Raw genomic sequence first — 14,245 nt, 5'->3', positions numbered from 1 at the left:
TATATCATGATCATGAATTTCTTCAAATTCCGAATGTAAAGTCATGTTGTGCTATATAGCCATTAACGTATTCATGATATTTCATAGGCACCAATATATCAATTATTTCATTGTGCTACTTCTGGAGCACCAATGAATATAACTTTTTGTGCTACTTCTAGAGCACCAATGAATATCTCTCATAAATTTGAGTATTGACAACAAGTTGTGCTATTCCAATAGCATCAATAAAACGAGAATTATTTTCATTCTCAGTTGGTTACAACATCGTGCTGATAACGTGTTATAAATCGTAATAGAATAAGAGAGATGGGTAGAGAGAATTCATGAGATGAGTCAATACTCAGGTGCAAATTTCATTGAACTCAATCACCCCTATTTATAGGGAAAAATTACAATATACAAATTTTTACAAATATTATCTTGACATTTTTATCTTGATCACATATCTTTAATAAGATAATCATCTATAATAATAACATATTTATAACATATACAACATTTATAAAATTATCCAAAACTTAAGGTATGTTGTTTACAAATAAATTCATAAATGCTACATTTAATTTACTTTATATAAATTACACTAGCTAGTCTACGTAGATTAAATATTCAAAGATATTATAGTTTTTTACTTATTTTAAATTATAGAGAAAATAACCACGATCTTAATTAAGAAATTCTTTTGCTTTTTAATCAAATGAGCCATATGTACGGGTGATTTTGGGGCGAAAATTTGTTAAATTAGCAAGGTCTTTTTGTTGGGATATTACATTGTACGTTTTGATATTGCGAAACTAACGAGAAAAATCGCTAAACTCACTCCACAATTGACATCAAGAAAAGCATAGCAAAGATACAAATTGATGAGCCAAATTGAAAACATCAACTGAATTGACTTTGACCAAAAGTTATACGTACGTTTGAAATTATCAAGTGGTCATCAAATAGCATGGAGCAATCGAGCAAGAGAATTGACTTCACACAGACTAACTGCAATCAGTTTACCATAGCTAAACTGAATCAGTCCCTTAAAGGCAAACAACTTACGCGACCTAAATTAAATCAACACAAATCTTATGGATAGACTTTTTCGTACAAAACAAGACGCCACATAATCAGAGTATGTTAGTGTACGATGAATGACAAAGAATGTCTGAGGATAGGACAAGCTAACGGTATTAATTTGAATTCAAATGAGACGTTGCTCGCGGCCAAGTATAAATACCCATCAATGGGGCACTCGAGAATCATTCGACTTATAAATAATTCTCGCATACATACTCAAGTTATCAATGGCAAACTGAAGGAGTTCAGTTTACCCACTCAATCGATAAAGCAAGCATTTCAAAGCCTACCATTAAGAGTCGAAGAACACATACAAGAACATTCAAGCATATCAGATCAGTGAGGATCAATTAGTGCTAAGTGTTGTGTAAAAACAAGTGTTGTATCAGTTGAGGTACGGTGCTGCAAATCTCCTTGTAACAGGAAGCAGTCGTGAGCTGTGTTCTTGATTTTTCTAGGAGTTCTCGGATAGACAATGTGTGTAAGTCCTAGTCTTGGAGTGGGATATTGCAAGTTGATTGTAATAGTCAAAATCTTCTAGAGTGAATCCTTCCGAGGTGGAAGAAAGGGTGACGTAGGAATTTTGAAATCTCCGAACATCCATAAACAAATTTTTATGTCTTTTACTTTCAGTTTATCACTCTTACACATAACTACAACAATCGGTCCATTAAGTCAAGTTCAATCTGTTAGTTAACCTTATTCCGCACTTATTCAAGTTCGTCAATTAACATCGACACACGAGAGGTGAAGACTCAGTTGGCTAACTGAATCTTAATCAATTTAGCATATTTGAAGGTAAATTGCTACAGTAGAACCTGTCGAGGAGGATAAACCCCCGATCACGATCCCTGCACTTTTTAAGTAGGAAACATTGCAAAATGAGAGGTTTTAATTTCTAAATTGCAAAAGTAATTAAGTTGCGGGAATTTTAAATATGTGAAGGTATTTTTAACAGCTTTAATTAATGAAATTTTTTTATTAATCAAATGGAAGCATATTAAAATGGCGGGGATCAGCTAGTATCATACAACTTAAACTCAATATTTTAAAATACAATTGTTAAAAGAGTAAAATTTATTTTGGTATATGAACTATTGATAAAATATCAAATTGGTATATGAACTGCTCAAAATACTTTAATTAATTCATGATTAAGTTATAAATTCAATTTTACTCTTTACTCAAATTATTTAAAGTTCAATGTTTTTGTTAAATTCAAATAGATACACATTTTTATTTTTCAAAATTATATTGATTACAATTATAAGCATAAATTTATATTTATTAAAATTTTATATTATAACAAAAATATCGTACTCATGATACGAAAATATTATAAATATTAATTAATAAACACACACATATATAACAATTGATAAATTATATATTATAAAATAATATATATTAAAAATATTTATAAATATATAATAAAATGAATTTTAATATTCATATATGTTATAATACTATTATTCAGATAAATAAACTTATATTTCATCAATAAATCATATACAGAATTAAAATATAATTTTTTATTTATAAAAAAATTATAAATAAATATTTTATATTTAAATGTTTTTAATTATAAATACAATTAAAAAAGCCGTGTAATTTTTCAGAATGTATATATAAACCAAATACAAAAATTTTTGGCAATCATAATTTGCAAATCGAGATAATAAACAAGATCCAATTGATATTGTGTTGTTGCTCTGATTTCCATAGGACCGATTTTTTTTTCGATGTTTGTGTGTGTTTTTTTTCATTTATAATATACAAATTTCACATTAAATATTATTTCGGAGCATGATATACAATTTTATTTTACAATATAGTAAATATGAATTTATTTTTATAATTTTAAATCAATAAATAATTTAAAAAACAAAATATGTATTTAATTTAATTTAATAACAATATTTGACTTAAAAGCAATTTAAGTAAAACGTAAAATTGAATTTTGAGTTTGATCATATATCAATTAAATTATTTTCAATAGTTCATGTATCAAATTGACATTCTATCAATAGTCCGTATACAAAAATAATGTTTACTCGTTTTTAAAAAGTAAAAATTATGTTCAACTTAAAATTATTTAGCAGGTATTTAACGGATTACATAATTTATAAGTACTCCAAATTTTTCTAACAATAATTTGGTAAAAAAAAAATTTTAATTAAGTTATTGAAATAAGCTTATCAAAATTACCCTGTCTTATTGTTATTTGAGAGTTATTACTATATTTATTATAATAAGAAACACTTATATTATTATAATAATTAATTTATCATTATTATTAAAATATTATAATTTAACTAGTAATATTATTATTAACAATAATTATGATAATTTTAATTAACCACTGTGTTATTTTTATAATGTTATATCATTTTTTGTTATTGTACGTGAACTTATAATACCATACACATCAATCTTTATAAGGTTTATTATTTTATTGTATTCAAACATTTTAGAAATTTATTTTTTTAAAATAAGATCTTACCGCTTATTTGCTTTAAAAACAACTTTTAGACTTAAAATCTTAAAAACTATTTTAAATAAATTTAGTCAAATACTTTTTTAATTGTAATACTGATAATTGAAGGGTTTTAAATCTCCAGTTGAGCCAAGTCCAAAGGTTGAATTTTCGAAACGAATTTTAGGACCGTGAAATAGAACATGAGTAAAGTGTTTTACTAAATTTATTAAAAATAGTTCATACGCTCTAAGAGCTTATAAGTTGTCACAACTTATTTTAAAAATAAGATGTTAAAGTGTTTGAATGAACTTATTTTAAAAAAATAAAAAATGTTTATTTGTTTGATATTATAATATCTTTTTATTGTTAAAATTACCAAAAAATGTATGATTTAAAAATAGTTTTAAAATTTTATCAAAAATATTAAATATATATTATAAGAAATTAAAAATATTTCATATTTTAATTTAGAAAAATTGATATTCTCTCAAAATTTCATTTTTAAAAAATATTTAATATTTAGAACTGTGGAAGACATGACAATGATTTACGAAAATATAGAAAGTTATTTTGGAGAATTAAAATTTTAAAATAAGATTTTTTTTAAAATATATATATATATATATATATATATAGGATCACCCCAATTTTATAAAAAAAAAACAGCTTATTTTGACTGTTTGTAAACTGTTTGACCAAATTGTTGCCAAACAAATTGGAGTAGCTTATAACTTATAAGCTTCAAAACAGCTTATAAGTTGTTTTATAAAGCTTATAAGCTCAGTCAAACACTCTCTTAATCAACAAGTCTACAGTATTACATGTAATTTGACTTGTCTCGTCATATGATTTAAAAAAGATTCACGCCAACTAAAAAGCATATGAAGTTCTCATGCTCCCATTTGTTCGATGCCACCTCCAGACATACAACGAAATAAAATTATTTGGCTTTATGAGATCCACACATAATACCCTCGTATCTACTCCGAACGAGCTCTTCCCTCGAATCTGCACAAAGGCTGCATAGCCAGCAGACGATTTGCTACAAAATTCTCTGAAAATCATGTATCCGCGACCACCGAGGTGCGAGGCGAGACCCAACGTCCAGTATATGATCATGTGAAGAAAAGAATAATACAGATGCATAGAGCTGGTTGCGAGAAAAGAGCCAAGGGAATAGAGGACAATGAATTCGGGAAAACCAATACTAAATCCATATATTTATTAATCACTTGATATCATGCAGTCATATGCGGAAACTTGGAAGGGAGCGGCAAAAACTGTGGAATCAAAAAATGACTTTAAGACATAACTTCTTGTCTTATATATAGATGAATTTTGGTTAACACTGAAATGATAAGTTTATAAATAATTCAAATGTATAAATACATCATCATCCAAAGTGACCAATCCCTGAAGGACGAGAGGTAGAATGCCAAACGTCGGTTCTTGCAATTTATCAGCACAACAGCAAAGAATAGATGAAGAGTCGAGTCAAGAAACAACTGCGATAGAGCAACTGATTCGTTGTTAACCTATCCGCCCATATGATAGCAGGAAACAGGGTTGTCCACACTCCGTTACATTAAACACGAGATCTAAACAGTTGAACTCCATCAGAAGAAACTTGGAAAGATGACAAAGAATTATTTCCTCTAACAAAAGAGCAAACATGAGAGGATGAAGTGACGTACGGATTCCATTCATTCAATACCAGTCTATTTTCAAAGTCCACTCGCTTCTGGCATCATGCCTCAGTGAAGGCAGTTGGCATCTGGTAGGAGAAGTAGCTCGAGTGTTAAGTCTATACCATGGTGAACGAAGACCTCGAACGTTCCCATTAATGCTCTGTTTTAGCCACATATATTTGCTTTATTTTTGAAGCAGGAAAACCCCTATCCACACGGACCACACCACTGGAATTGCTCCTTCCATGGAAACCAGTCCTACGATGTGACCATTCATTTCCAGCGTTGTTCCTGTGAGAAACACCACCTCTTTGATGACTATGACCAGCAGACTTAACCTGTTGAATGGACGGATTCTTCTGTAGAATTTGAGCCTTTACAGAACTTGCATTCTGGTGTTTGCTATTATGATTGCCAAGGCTATCCTCATGTGGCGTGCCAACCTTACCAGATTCAGCATTATCAGAGTAAGGAGAGCTATGAATCACCATGCTCAGCCCAGATGCCACAACCCCAGTGGATCTCATTGAATCTAGTAGCCCAAGTTCAACAGAAAATGGGGCATTATTTGATTCTGTGGCAACAGAAAAACTTGGGACTTTGTCTGATGTTTGAATCTGAGGTTCGGAGAACATGCTAACATTACCAGGGTGGTCAACAGAATGCCCATGATTGACTTGCGAAGGAAGTTCAGCTTCTACTTGCGGCTGCAAGGTTGACGAGACTGAGCCACTGGAAGTGGGAATATGCCCCCATTGAGCTTGGACAGACATATCAGGGGCAGACTGAAAAAAAAAAGAATATAAGTTAACCTTTTCTGAGCAACACGAATCAGTATGAGAGATATGATAAATAAAAATGCACCGAAAAAAATGCTTGAACAAGGAGGAAATATCATCTCATACGGTCCAATAGCAATTCCAATCCACTGTATCGTTCCTCAATTTGCAAAGGAGAGACTAAACAAGCTGAAGCAACTACCAGGGGAAGCAGTATCACATACAAGATGATTTACTTTACAGCATAAAAACTTAAAAATTAAAAAAGAAATCATGACTAATATTACAAATTATAGACAGTAACTTCAACAGCACAATATGACTTGCACAAAAAAACTAGATTCTTTTACCTGAAATGGAGATAAATTAAACATGGGCAAGGGGGAGGCCATAGGCATAAGTGGAGATCCAGGGGCAAGATGCCGAATAGGAGCCATCATATTGGAAGCATTATGCTGAGCGGATGTCGTATTTATGCTATGTATGTCTCCATCGTTAACTTGAACAGAAGTTGAAGTATGCCCAGAAGGGATGAAGGTTGTTCCCATAAAACTCAAACCGAATTGTCCATATTGACCAAATTGTCCGTATTGTCCAACTGGAGCAAAATGGTTGTAGACAACCATATGTGGGCCGCCCTGAACACCAGGAATACTTCCAGATGGACTAATTAGACGGCCTGGATACCCAGCTGGGGGATTATAAAATGAGTCCACACCAGAATGCCATTGCTGCCAGTTACCAATAGGTCCTGAACTAGGTGCTGTACTCTTTTGCGGTTGTGATATTGTGCCAGAAGATTCTTCGTGCGGACCAAAAGCAAGAAGTGGACCGCCCAACATTGGATTTACCTCATAAAAAGGTATGTGGGAAGGACCACTAGAAAAATGAGAAGCCATCTGGCCAGAAGAACTCTGAGAACTTGGCAGTGGTGACCATAAGGAGATTTGAGTTGTCTCGACCGAGAGATCTGCCGGAAGGGATACGCTTAGCAACTCCTCACCTCTTGATTCATTTACCAATTGCTGACCTCCGCCTACACCTGTGAAAGGATACACAGTCAAGATGATAATTACAAATGCATAAAGGCAACACTTAAAGTTGAGTCACACTTCTGTATTCACCTGTGGTAATGACATCAATATCAGCACCCGTAAAAGCTTTGGTATCTGGAACATTAGTCACATTTAACGGCCCCAACCCATTCCTGACTAAATCATCAACGCAGATGGCAGCAGCAGAAGCAGCTGCCGCAGCTTCAGCTTCAGCCTCACAATCTTGTAACGGAACACAACCATCAGTGGAATGGTTTTCTTTTTCGAAAAAAAGAGAACTACCATTTTCAGCCATTGAGAAGTTGCGAGAGATTGGCACATCATGTCGATTGGAACCTGGAGCACCAATTCCATGTGATACTGCACGACTACTAGATGGAAGAACAGAAGGAGATGTCACAGCCCCTATTATGGAAAAACATATATATATATTAAGGGATGAACTAATGCCAGATAAACTGTAATTGTAGTAGCGAGAATCTACCAAATTGAATTTTCTCTCCCGCAAGCAGGGAATTGATTGGACTTGCACCAGAGGAAAATGTTTTCTCCTTGGCCGAAATGGACATTGTTGGCAAGATGGGATCAATAGCGGTGCTGGAATGACCTCCGACAATAGAATTGTGTGAATTGTAACGCATAGGTTTCATAGCCTCCTCAAGTTCGGTCTGTGTCAGTGACATAACCTACCAGAAATCAAATTCATTGATATACCTTTTTTACTGGGAAAAGATGAAAAAAAATCAATTGTCCACGATGTTGATAAGATCCCTTTTTATCAATGTTACATAGTTTAAAGTCCTGTCAGCATTTAAGAATGGGATGCCAAAAAAAACTTGAGATGCAGAGGCAACAAGCTATACTTCAGATGAAACTAATGTTCCACTTTTAGTCACTCAACATCAACTTCATTAAGGCTCAGTGTGTAAAAAGTAAAAACTCTCAGGAAAAAAAAAGACACATTAGCAATCCAAAATAATGATTACGATACATAGTTAATATATGATCCACAACCTAATTACCAAAGTACTAAATATTAAATTGAAATGCCAGTGACTTCAAATGACAATTAAAATGTGCAGGTTTTAAATAAACTCTCATTGAATTTCAAAGATAAATGACTTTCGCATGATGCACCTGGGACACTCAAGGAATGGCAAACATAATTTACAGTGAAGAATAACCAGCTGTTAAAACTCATAAAAAAGCCCACAGCTTAACAGAAGTTCAGCATACCTGCTGGTTAATCCCTGAAGTGCTCCAAGAAGTCGAAGACAATTGGACTAGGTTTGTTCCACTGTTTTTACTCTCACATCCTTTTTCGCCACTAGATACAACAGTCATAGAACCTGTTTGGGGCCTACAAAGACGTGTTGCAACACATTAAAGATTGTGTTAAATAAGTTTTTTTTTAAAAAAAGTAGAGCTTCCGTGAAGTGTTAAGTACTTGATAGTCTGGGCTTCAGAATTTATAGGAGTGCCAATTGGGGCCAGAGGTTGGAAAACAGATGTGGCAAACCCTGTTGATACTTCATCATGTGCCAACTGATGGCTCTCCGAGACAGCAACATCCAAGCAAGATTCATGGTTCTCATAAGGCAAGGCGAGCTTACTTGGGCCTCCTGAGACAATGGAATTTGGTTTTGGAGCATGCAATTTGCAAGGCGGCTGTTAAAAAATGATAGCCATAAGCTTCATAGATGACGAGAAAACATAAGCAACCACATGTCATACAAAAACTGCTAAATGTACTTAGAAAATGAAAATTATTTTTGCATTGGTACCTGCGTGGTGAGTGATTTTGCTTTGATTTCTTTTTCCCTCTGTTTACACAAATCAGTCAAGCCATTACATGTCGTCAAAAAATTTGTCAAATAGAGGCAGGGGAATAATGAGAAAATATATGCATTGATACCTTTGTGGTGAGTGATTTTGCTTTGATTTCCTTTTCCCTTTGTTCACGTCGATCATTCAACATTTGTCTTTTGGATCTGACTTCAATAAAATCATCCTCATCGCTGGGAGCTTCTATACCAGGTTGTTCATAAACCCGAACAACACCCTTCAGCAAGGGAGGATCAACATCCTCAGAAACATTTTTCGGTAAATTTGCTTCACTAGGGTAGGAAATGTTTCGGCTCTTAAAAGATACATTTTTGCCCATCTCTTTTGCTACCATGTCTCCAGGATTGACCACCTGGGAATCAATATTATCATAGAATTCTGCTTTATTTCTGTGCTTCAGTGGTCTATTAGAAAGGATACCTCTCTTGGACCAACTTCGTCTAAATTCTCCTGTGGCCTTTCCTGTATAACTTGGCTTATCATCTAAGCCTGAATCTTTAAACGAAACCATCAAAGGTCCTTTCCCCCTGTCAAGGTTTTCCCGAATCCGGAATTCAGTCCGTCTAACAGTGCGTTGAGACCTTCTCTGAAAGCCAGTTGAATTTGCGGGCATGCCATGAGTACTGAAAGATGATCTGGTATCTGCATTTCTGACCATATAGGAATTATTGTTTCCCCTGCCACCATTAAATCGATCAAGACGTCTAGGTCCACTGAAAATTTTATCCCCGGAAGCAGCCTGAACTGGCTGTTGCGTAATCTTCATCTTAGTTTCAGATTCCTTTTCTTCGGATGATAAGTAATTCTTTGGAGCTAAGTCATAATGTCCTTTCTCTTCCACTCGGGGTAGAGATTTTGATTTCATTTCAATATCAGTAGCACTTGAGACAAAAGTTGTTCGGCCAATATTACGGTCAACACGGCTGTCTGCTTCCAAAACAGAACTAGTTCCCATGGAAAGGCTCCCATGAGATTGCTCGGGTGGTCCTGAAACGAGACCTGGAAGCTTGTTCAACTCATGTTCTGCCACATTGTTGGCAGAAATATCTCTAGCAGGATGATGATACATAGAGTCTCCAGCCCTCAGATTCAGATTAAGTTGGGGCGGCATGTTAGGCTTAATAAAAGACATCGATTGGGGTGGCATAGGCAATATTCCCTGTGAGATAGGAGATGTATACTGCATCTGGCCAAACTGGAACACTGGAGGCTGTGATGGATCCGAGTAAGTAAAGGATTGAGCAAGAGGTAGATGGATGTGGAGAGGCATTTGGATAGAACCAATTTGTATTGCCGGCACAGGAGAAGGTATCAAAGATGGACCAGAAAACAGCCCAAACTGTAGTTTAACAGGTAAATCAGACGGGCTCCCTGCAGAAGATATAGATGATATACTAGTCTGGACAACAGCAGCCGTAGCATCACCTGAGCATGAAACTGATTGCTGCATAGGTAAGCCAGTGCCACCCAAGGAATCAACACAGTCCAAAAGATCTAATCTGCGGGAATAGGAAGCATCAACAGATTGTCCAATAGAACCTTCCAATATCAATTCACTGTCTTTGATCTTAACAGAGGAGCTATTTGCACTTATATCAGACATATCATTTACATTCAGAAGGCCCTGTTCTTCAGCAGGAACCCCATCAACTAGTCCTCTTTTCTCCCCCACATTACCTGAAATATCAGGGATTCCATATGTTCTATCTTGGGTACTTGAGCTATTTTCAAAGTCATCACTCGGTATTACCACTTCAACACCCTCGTCAAAGCCTAAGACCACGTTATCCACCACATCGGATGGCTCTGTGTCTTCGAATTCAAGGACTTCAAACTTTTCATTCAGCTCAAGATTCTCATCATCGCCATCACGCACTTCATCTTCTTCTATGTAACCATCTTCATCCTCGTCGTATTCTTCTTGATGTTGCAGTGTGTCATCATTTTCAATAGCCCATTCTTCATCCTCACTAGCAAAACCAGAAACTGATGCCCCAGGGCCAGATTTACCATTCAAGACAACAGATACACTCTCAGATAAATTATTACCATTCACTTCTGCTATGCCAGATTTTTCCGGAGAATCTTCAAATCCATCCAACTCATCATGGGAGAGCTGAGGAGGAGAATTTGGAGGGCTCGAAACAGATAATGAAGATTGTGAATCACACCTTGATTTATTGTTTTGAATGTGGTTTTCAGGGGTTATATTTTTAACATCCACTTCTGACAGTTCAAGACCCTTTTGATTACTACCATTATAAAATGTCTGCCCAATTGGTAAACTTCTTGCAGAATTGGCATAATGAATACCATCGTCGAGGACAGCCAAGGGGCCAGAATGGTCATTAGCTCTCTCATAAGGAGCCCTCTGAGATGAAGTAAGTGAGGGAGGAGGAAGAACACGAGGCTGTCTCATGGAATTCCTTGCCCTCCCATTAGAATAAGCCCTTGACGCTGCTCTGCCACCACCAAATGAATCTCTTCTTGGACTGTAATGATCAATCTCCTGATCAAACGCTGGCGGACAGAAGCTACCACCATTTTCAAAAGCATCTCTTCGAATTATACCTTTTCCCCCGTCAAGAAAGTTTGAGGAACCTTCAGTAGGAGGGTAAGGTCTCCAGCTCATCTCGTAAGGCCTGCTAGGAGCAAATGGATCGAATGAAGCTGCAGTTGTCAACTTATCGACCATTCTCTCACCATCTTCCCAAGTATCCAAAGTCCTGGAGAAATCTTTTTCCTTCACAGAGGCTTCTAGTTGCTCATCGTTAACCAAGTTAGGAGCAGATATGTTACCCCTGGTAGCTGAAGACGCTTGCGCCTCCCTCTCAGCTATCTTAGCTTCCAAATCCAGAAGCTTCTGCCTGGCAGCTTGCTTCCTCCTCTCTTCTTCCATATAAATTCTCCTCATTTCCTCCTCCCTGGCAATTCTGTTCTCTTCTGCTATTCGAATTGCCTCTACGCGCTCATGTTCTGCCCTCCACGCAGCTTCTCGGGCTTCCTCTTCCATCCTTCGTTGCCGTTCCTCCTCTTCCCTGATCCTTCTTTGTCTCTCCTCCTCCTCTCTTCTAGCTAGCTCCAAAGCTTTTTCTTGCTCCCCAATAATTCTCTGTCTTTCAAGCTCTTGCATTTTCTGAACTCTTTCCAGTTCAGCTTGAAAAGATTCTCTAATAGGATCATGAAAGTCGGTTGATTTTGCAACATCTCTTTTCTTTCTAATAACACTAACAAGGCCACCTGAAAATAAATCCCTTTCATCAAAGCCTGCAGTTTCATTGCCTCGTTGACCCCATCTGTCATATGAACTCTGAACTACTTTATGAGGTAAAACGCTCGACCTGAGTGAGTCAAGATTCCCATCCCAATAACTATCACTCTTCGAATATCCAGAATCTCTTCCACGTTCGGTAAACCCATGACTTGTGTCACGTTCATCATCTGCCCAGTCCGACCTTGGATTCAAGCGAACTAGTGGTAGTGGAGAAGCAAAATACCCATCCTCTTTACTAGTTTGAGCAGCCAGACGCCCCCTACCTGTCCCACGACCCTCACCACTGTTCTCTACGGACAAATTTCGGGTAGGATTCCATGAAGGCTGACCCGAGGGCTGTGCATTAACCAAAGAACCTGAATGATAGATGTCTCTCTTCTTCTGATTCAATTCCTCACCTACAATCTGCTTTTGTTTCTGGTTCAGAGATTCCTTTTGCTTATGGGATGCCTCAGAAGAGATAGGCCTCGCAGCTTGCAGAGATGGAAAATCCTCACCTCTTAAAACCATAGCTTTCTGGAAAGAAGGTACCAAATCCCGTGAGACAGAACCAGAACTGGAACCCATGAGTCCCAACCCATTAGAACGAGCTGAAGGAGGGACATAAGAACCAGTGGCCCGGTTTATACCATCCTTAGCTTCCATCACATCAGCCAAGGGAACACGAGCATTGCCCTCATTCTTCTCGGGCAGGGCCGCAACAGGTACCGGTTTGGTCCAGCCCGCACGCGATGAAGAAGGTTTTGCTCCACTACCAGCGGCAATACCACGACTGGGGCTGGACTTATCGAATCTCTCGTGTTCTTTCCTCAAGGACGGCAAATTCAAGGGGGGTGGAACAGATAGCTTCGAACCAGCCTTCTGGGCGCTGCCCCGGTTCTTCGACAAAACCAGCATTCCTCCACCACCACGGCCCCAACCAGCAGCAGAAGCCTGCCCGTGATAGCCTCCACCACCACCATTAAACTGCTGCTGCTGCTGCCCATAAGACTTGTTCAGATTTGCTGACACAAACTTGGAGCCAGGGTTGGCCATTTCCAAACCTAACACGAAGCCGAAACCAGAATCCAGAACCACGGCAAAGCATCAAAACAGAAACCCAAAAAACTTCCGTAGAACTCTTTCTCCCTTCCTCAATTCTCCCCTCCCCAGAAACACAATAATGACGAATTAACAGTCCCAACAATAGATCTCCCTGGCAAACACTGCGTAAATAAGTAATCAAGCCCGATGGGCTATCACGGTAGGGGTAATAGTAAAAGAAAACGTTGCAAAAAGTGATCTTTCGGGACAGTCAGCTAATCAGAGTTCATAAATATAATTAATGGTGTAATCGAGAACAAATCGAGGCATAAAGCGAGAAGAGGAGCAGCGCTAATCGGCAAACAAGAATATCATACCTCGGGCGGCGTATGGCGGAGGACCGTAGGAAAATTATCGTGAGATCGGAGAGGAAGAAGCCCTAAAATGTGCTGCGACTACAGTATCAGGAGAGAGATTATAGATGCATATAGATCCGGACATGGAGAGGAGTTTTATTTTGTTTTGATTTGTTTTTCTTAAATAAGATTTTCTTTTGCTTTTCTGATTTTTTTTCTAGATTTGAATAGTTAGTCACACATAACTTATGTAGTGTAGTGTGGTTTATCTAGATACGTAGTTTGCATACTATTGTGTTAATTTGAAAATTTACCCAAATGCGCATTGAAAGGTAGTGGCCGTGGATTCCAACGTTAATATATGTAATCATCACATTCAAAAATAGATATTTTGTTTTATTTTTTTTCATTTGAGATAGATATTGTTTTAGGGGAAATGATCAATAAATCTCTAATAGAAATTTGAGATTTGCTCTCAGTCCTCATATCATAATTGTTGTGTTGCAACTTCATGACCAAACACTGGCATGTGTTTAAACTCCTCATTTAAGGTAAATTACGAAATTGCCATCAAAAAATATGAAAACACATTAAGGCCCACTTGAACAATAAATAATATTTTAATAACAATTCTTACACCTCCCAATATGTCGTCTCCCCAACCTCATTCTACTTGAT

At 36.8% G+C, this 14,245-nt stretch overlaps 1 protein-coding gene across 4 annotated transcripts; it reads right to left on the bottom strand.

Annotated features, from left to right (window-relative positions):
- Positions 1 to 4,830: 4,830 nt before the first annotated feature.
- LOC140883273 (uncharacterized) lies at positions 4,831 to 13,728 on the bottom strand. 4 transcript variants are annotated; one of them, XM_073289680.1, is made up of 10 exons: positions 13,589 to 13,728; positions 8,985 to 13,383; positions 8,854 to 8,892; positions 8,517 to 8,737; positions 8,306 to 8,429; positions 7,554 to 7,755; positions 7,139 to 7,474; positions 6,365 to 7,056; positions 5,882 to 6,020; positions 4,831 to 5,767 (listed from the first exon to the last, which is right to left on the bottom strand). In XM_073289680.1, the coding sequence occupies exons 2-10, from the start codon at positions 13,221 to 13,223 to the stop codon at positions 5,388 to 5,390; spliced, it is 6,372 nt and encodes a 2,123-aa protein (XP_073145781.1). In that variant the 5' UTR covers positions 13,224 to 13,383; positions 13,589 to 13,728; the 3' UTR covers positions 4,831 to 5,387. The 4 variants fall into 4 exon arrangements, with proteins under 4 accessions (XP_073145781.1, XP_073145778.1, XP_073145780.1 ...); XM_073289677.1 differs by having other exon boundaries at positions 4,831 to 6,020; XM_073289679.1 differs by having other exon boundaries at positions 4,831 to 6,020; positions 7,554 to 7,737.
- Between the last annotated feature and the right edge of the window lie 517 nt (positions 13,729 to 14,245).

The sequence above is a fragment of the Henckelia pumila genome, chromosome 2 (genome assembly GCF_033568475.1).
Source record: "Henckelia pumila isolate YLH828 chromosome 2, ASM3356847v2, whole genome shotgun sequence".
In the NCBI taxonomy this organism is placed as follows: Eukaryota; Viridiplantae; Streptophyta; class Magnoliopsida; order Lamiales; family Gesneriaceae; genus Henckelia; species Henckelia pumila.
Note: the sequence above shows the minus strand (reverse complement) of the source record. Positions and strands in the feature narration are given on the sequence as shown.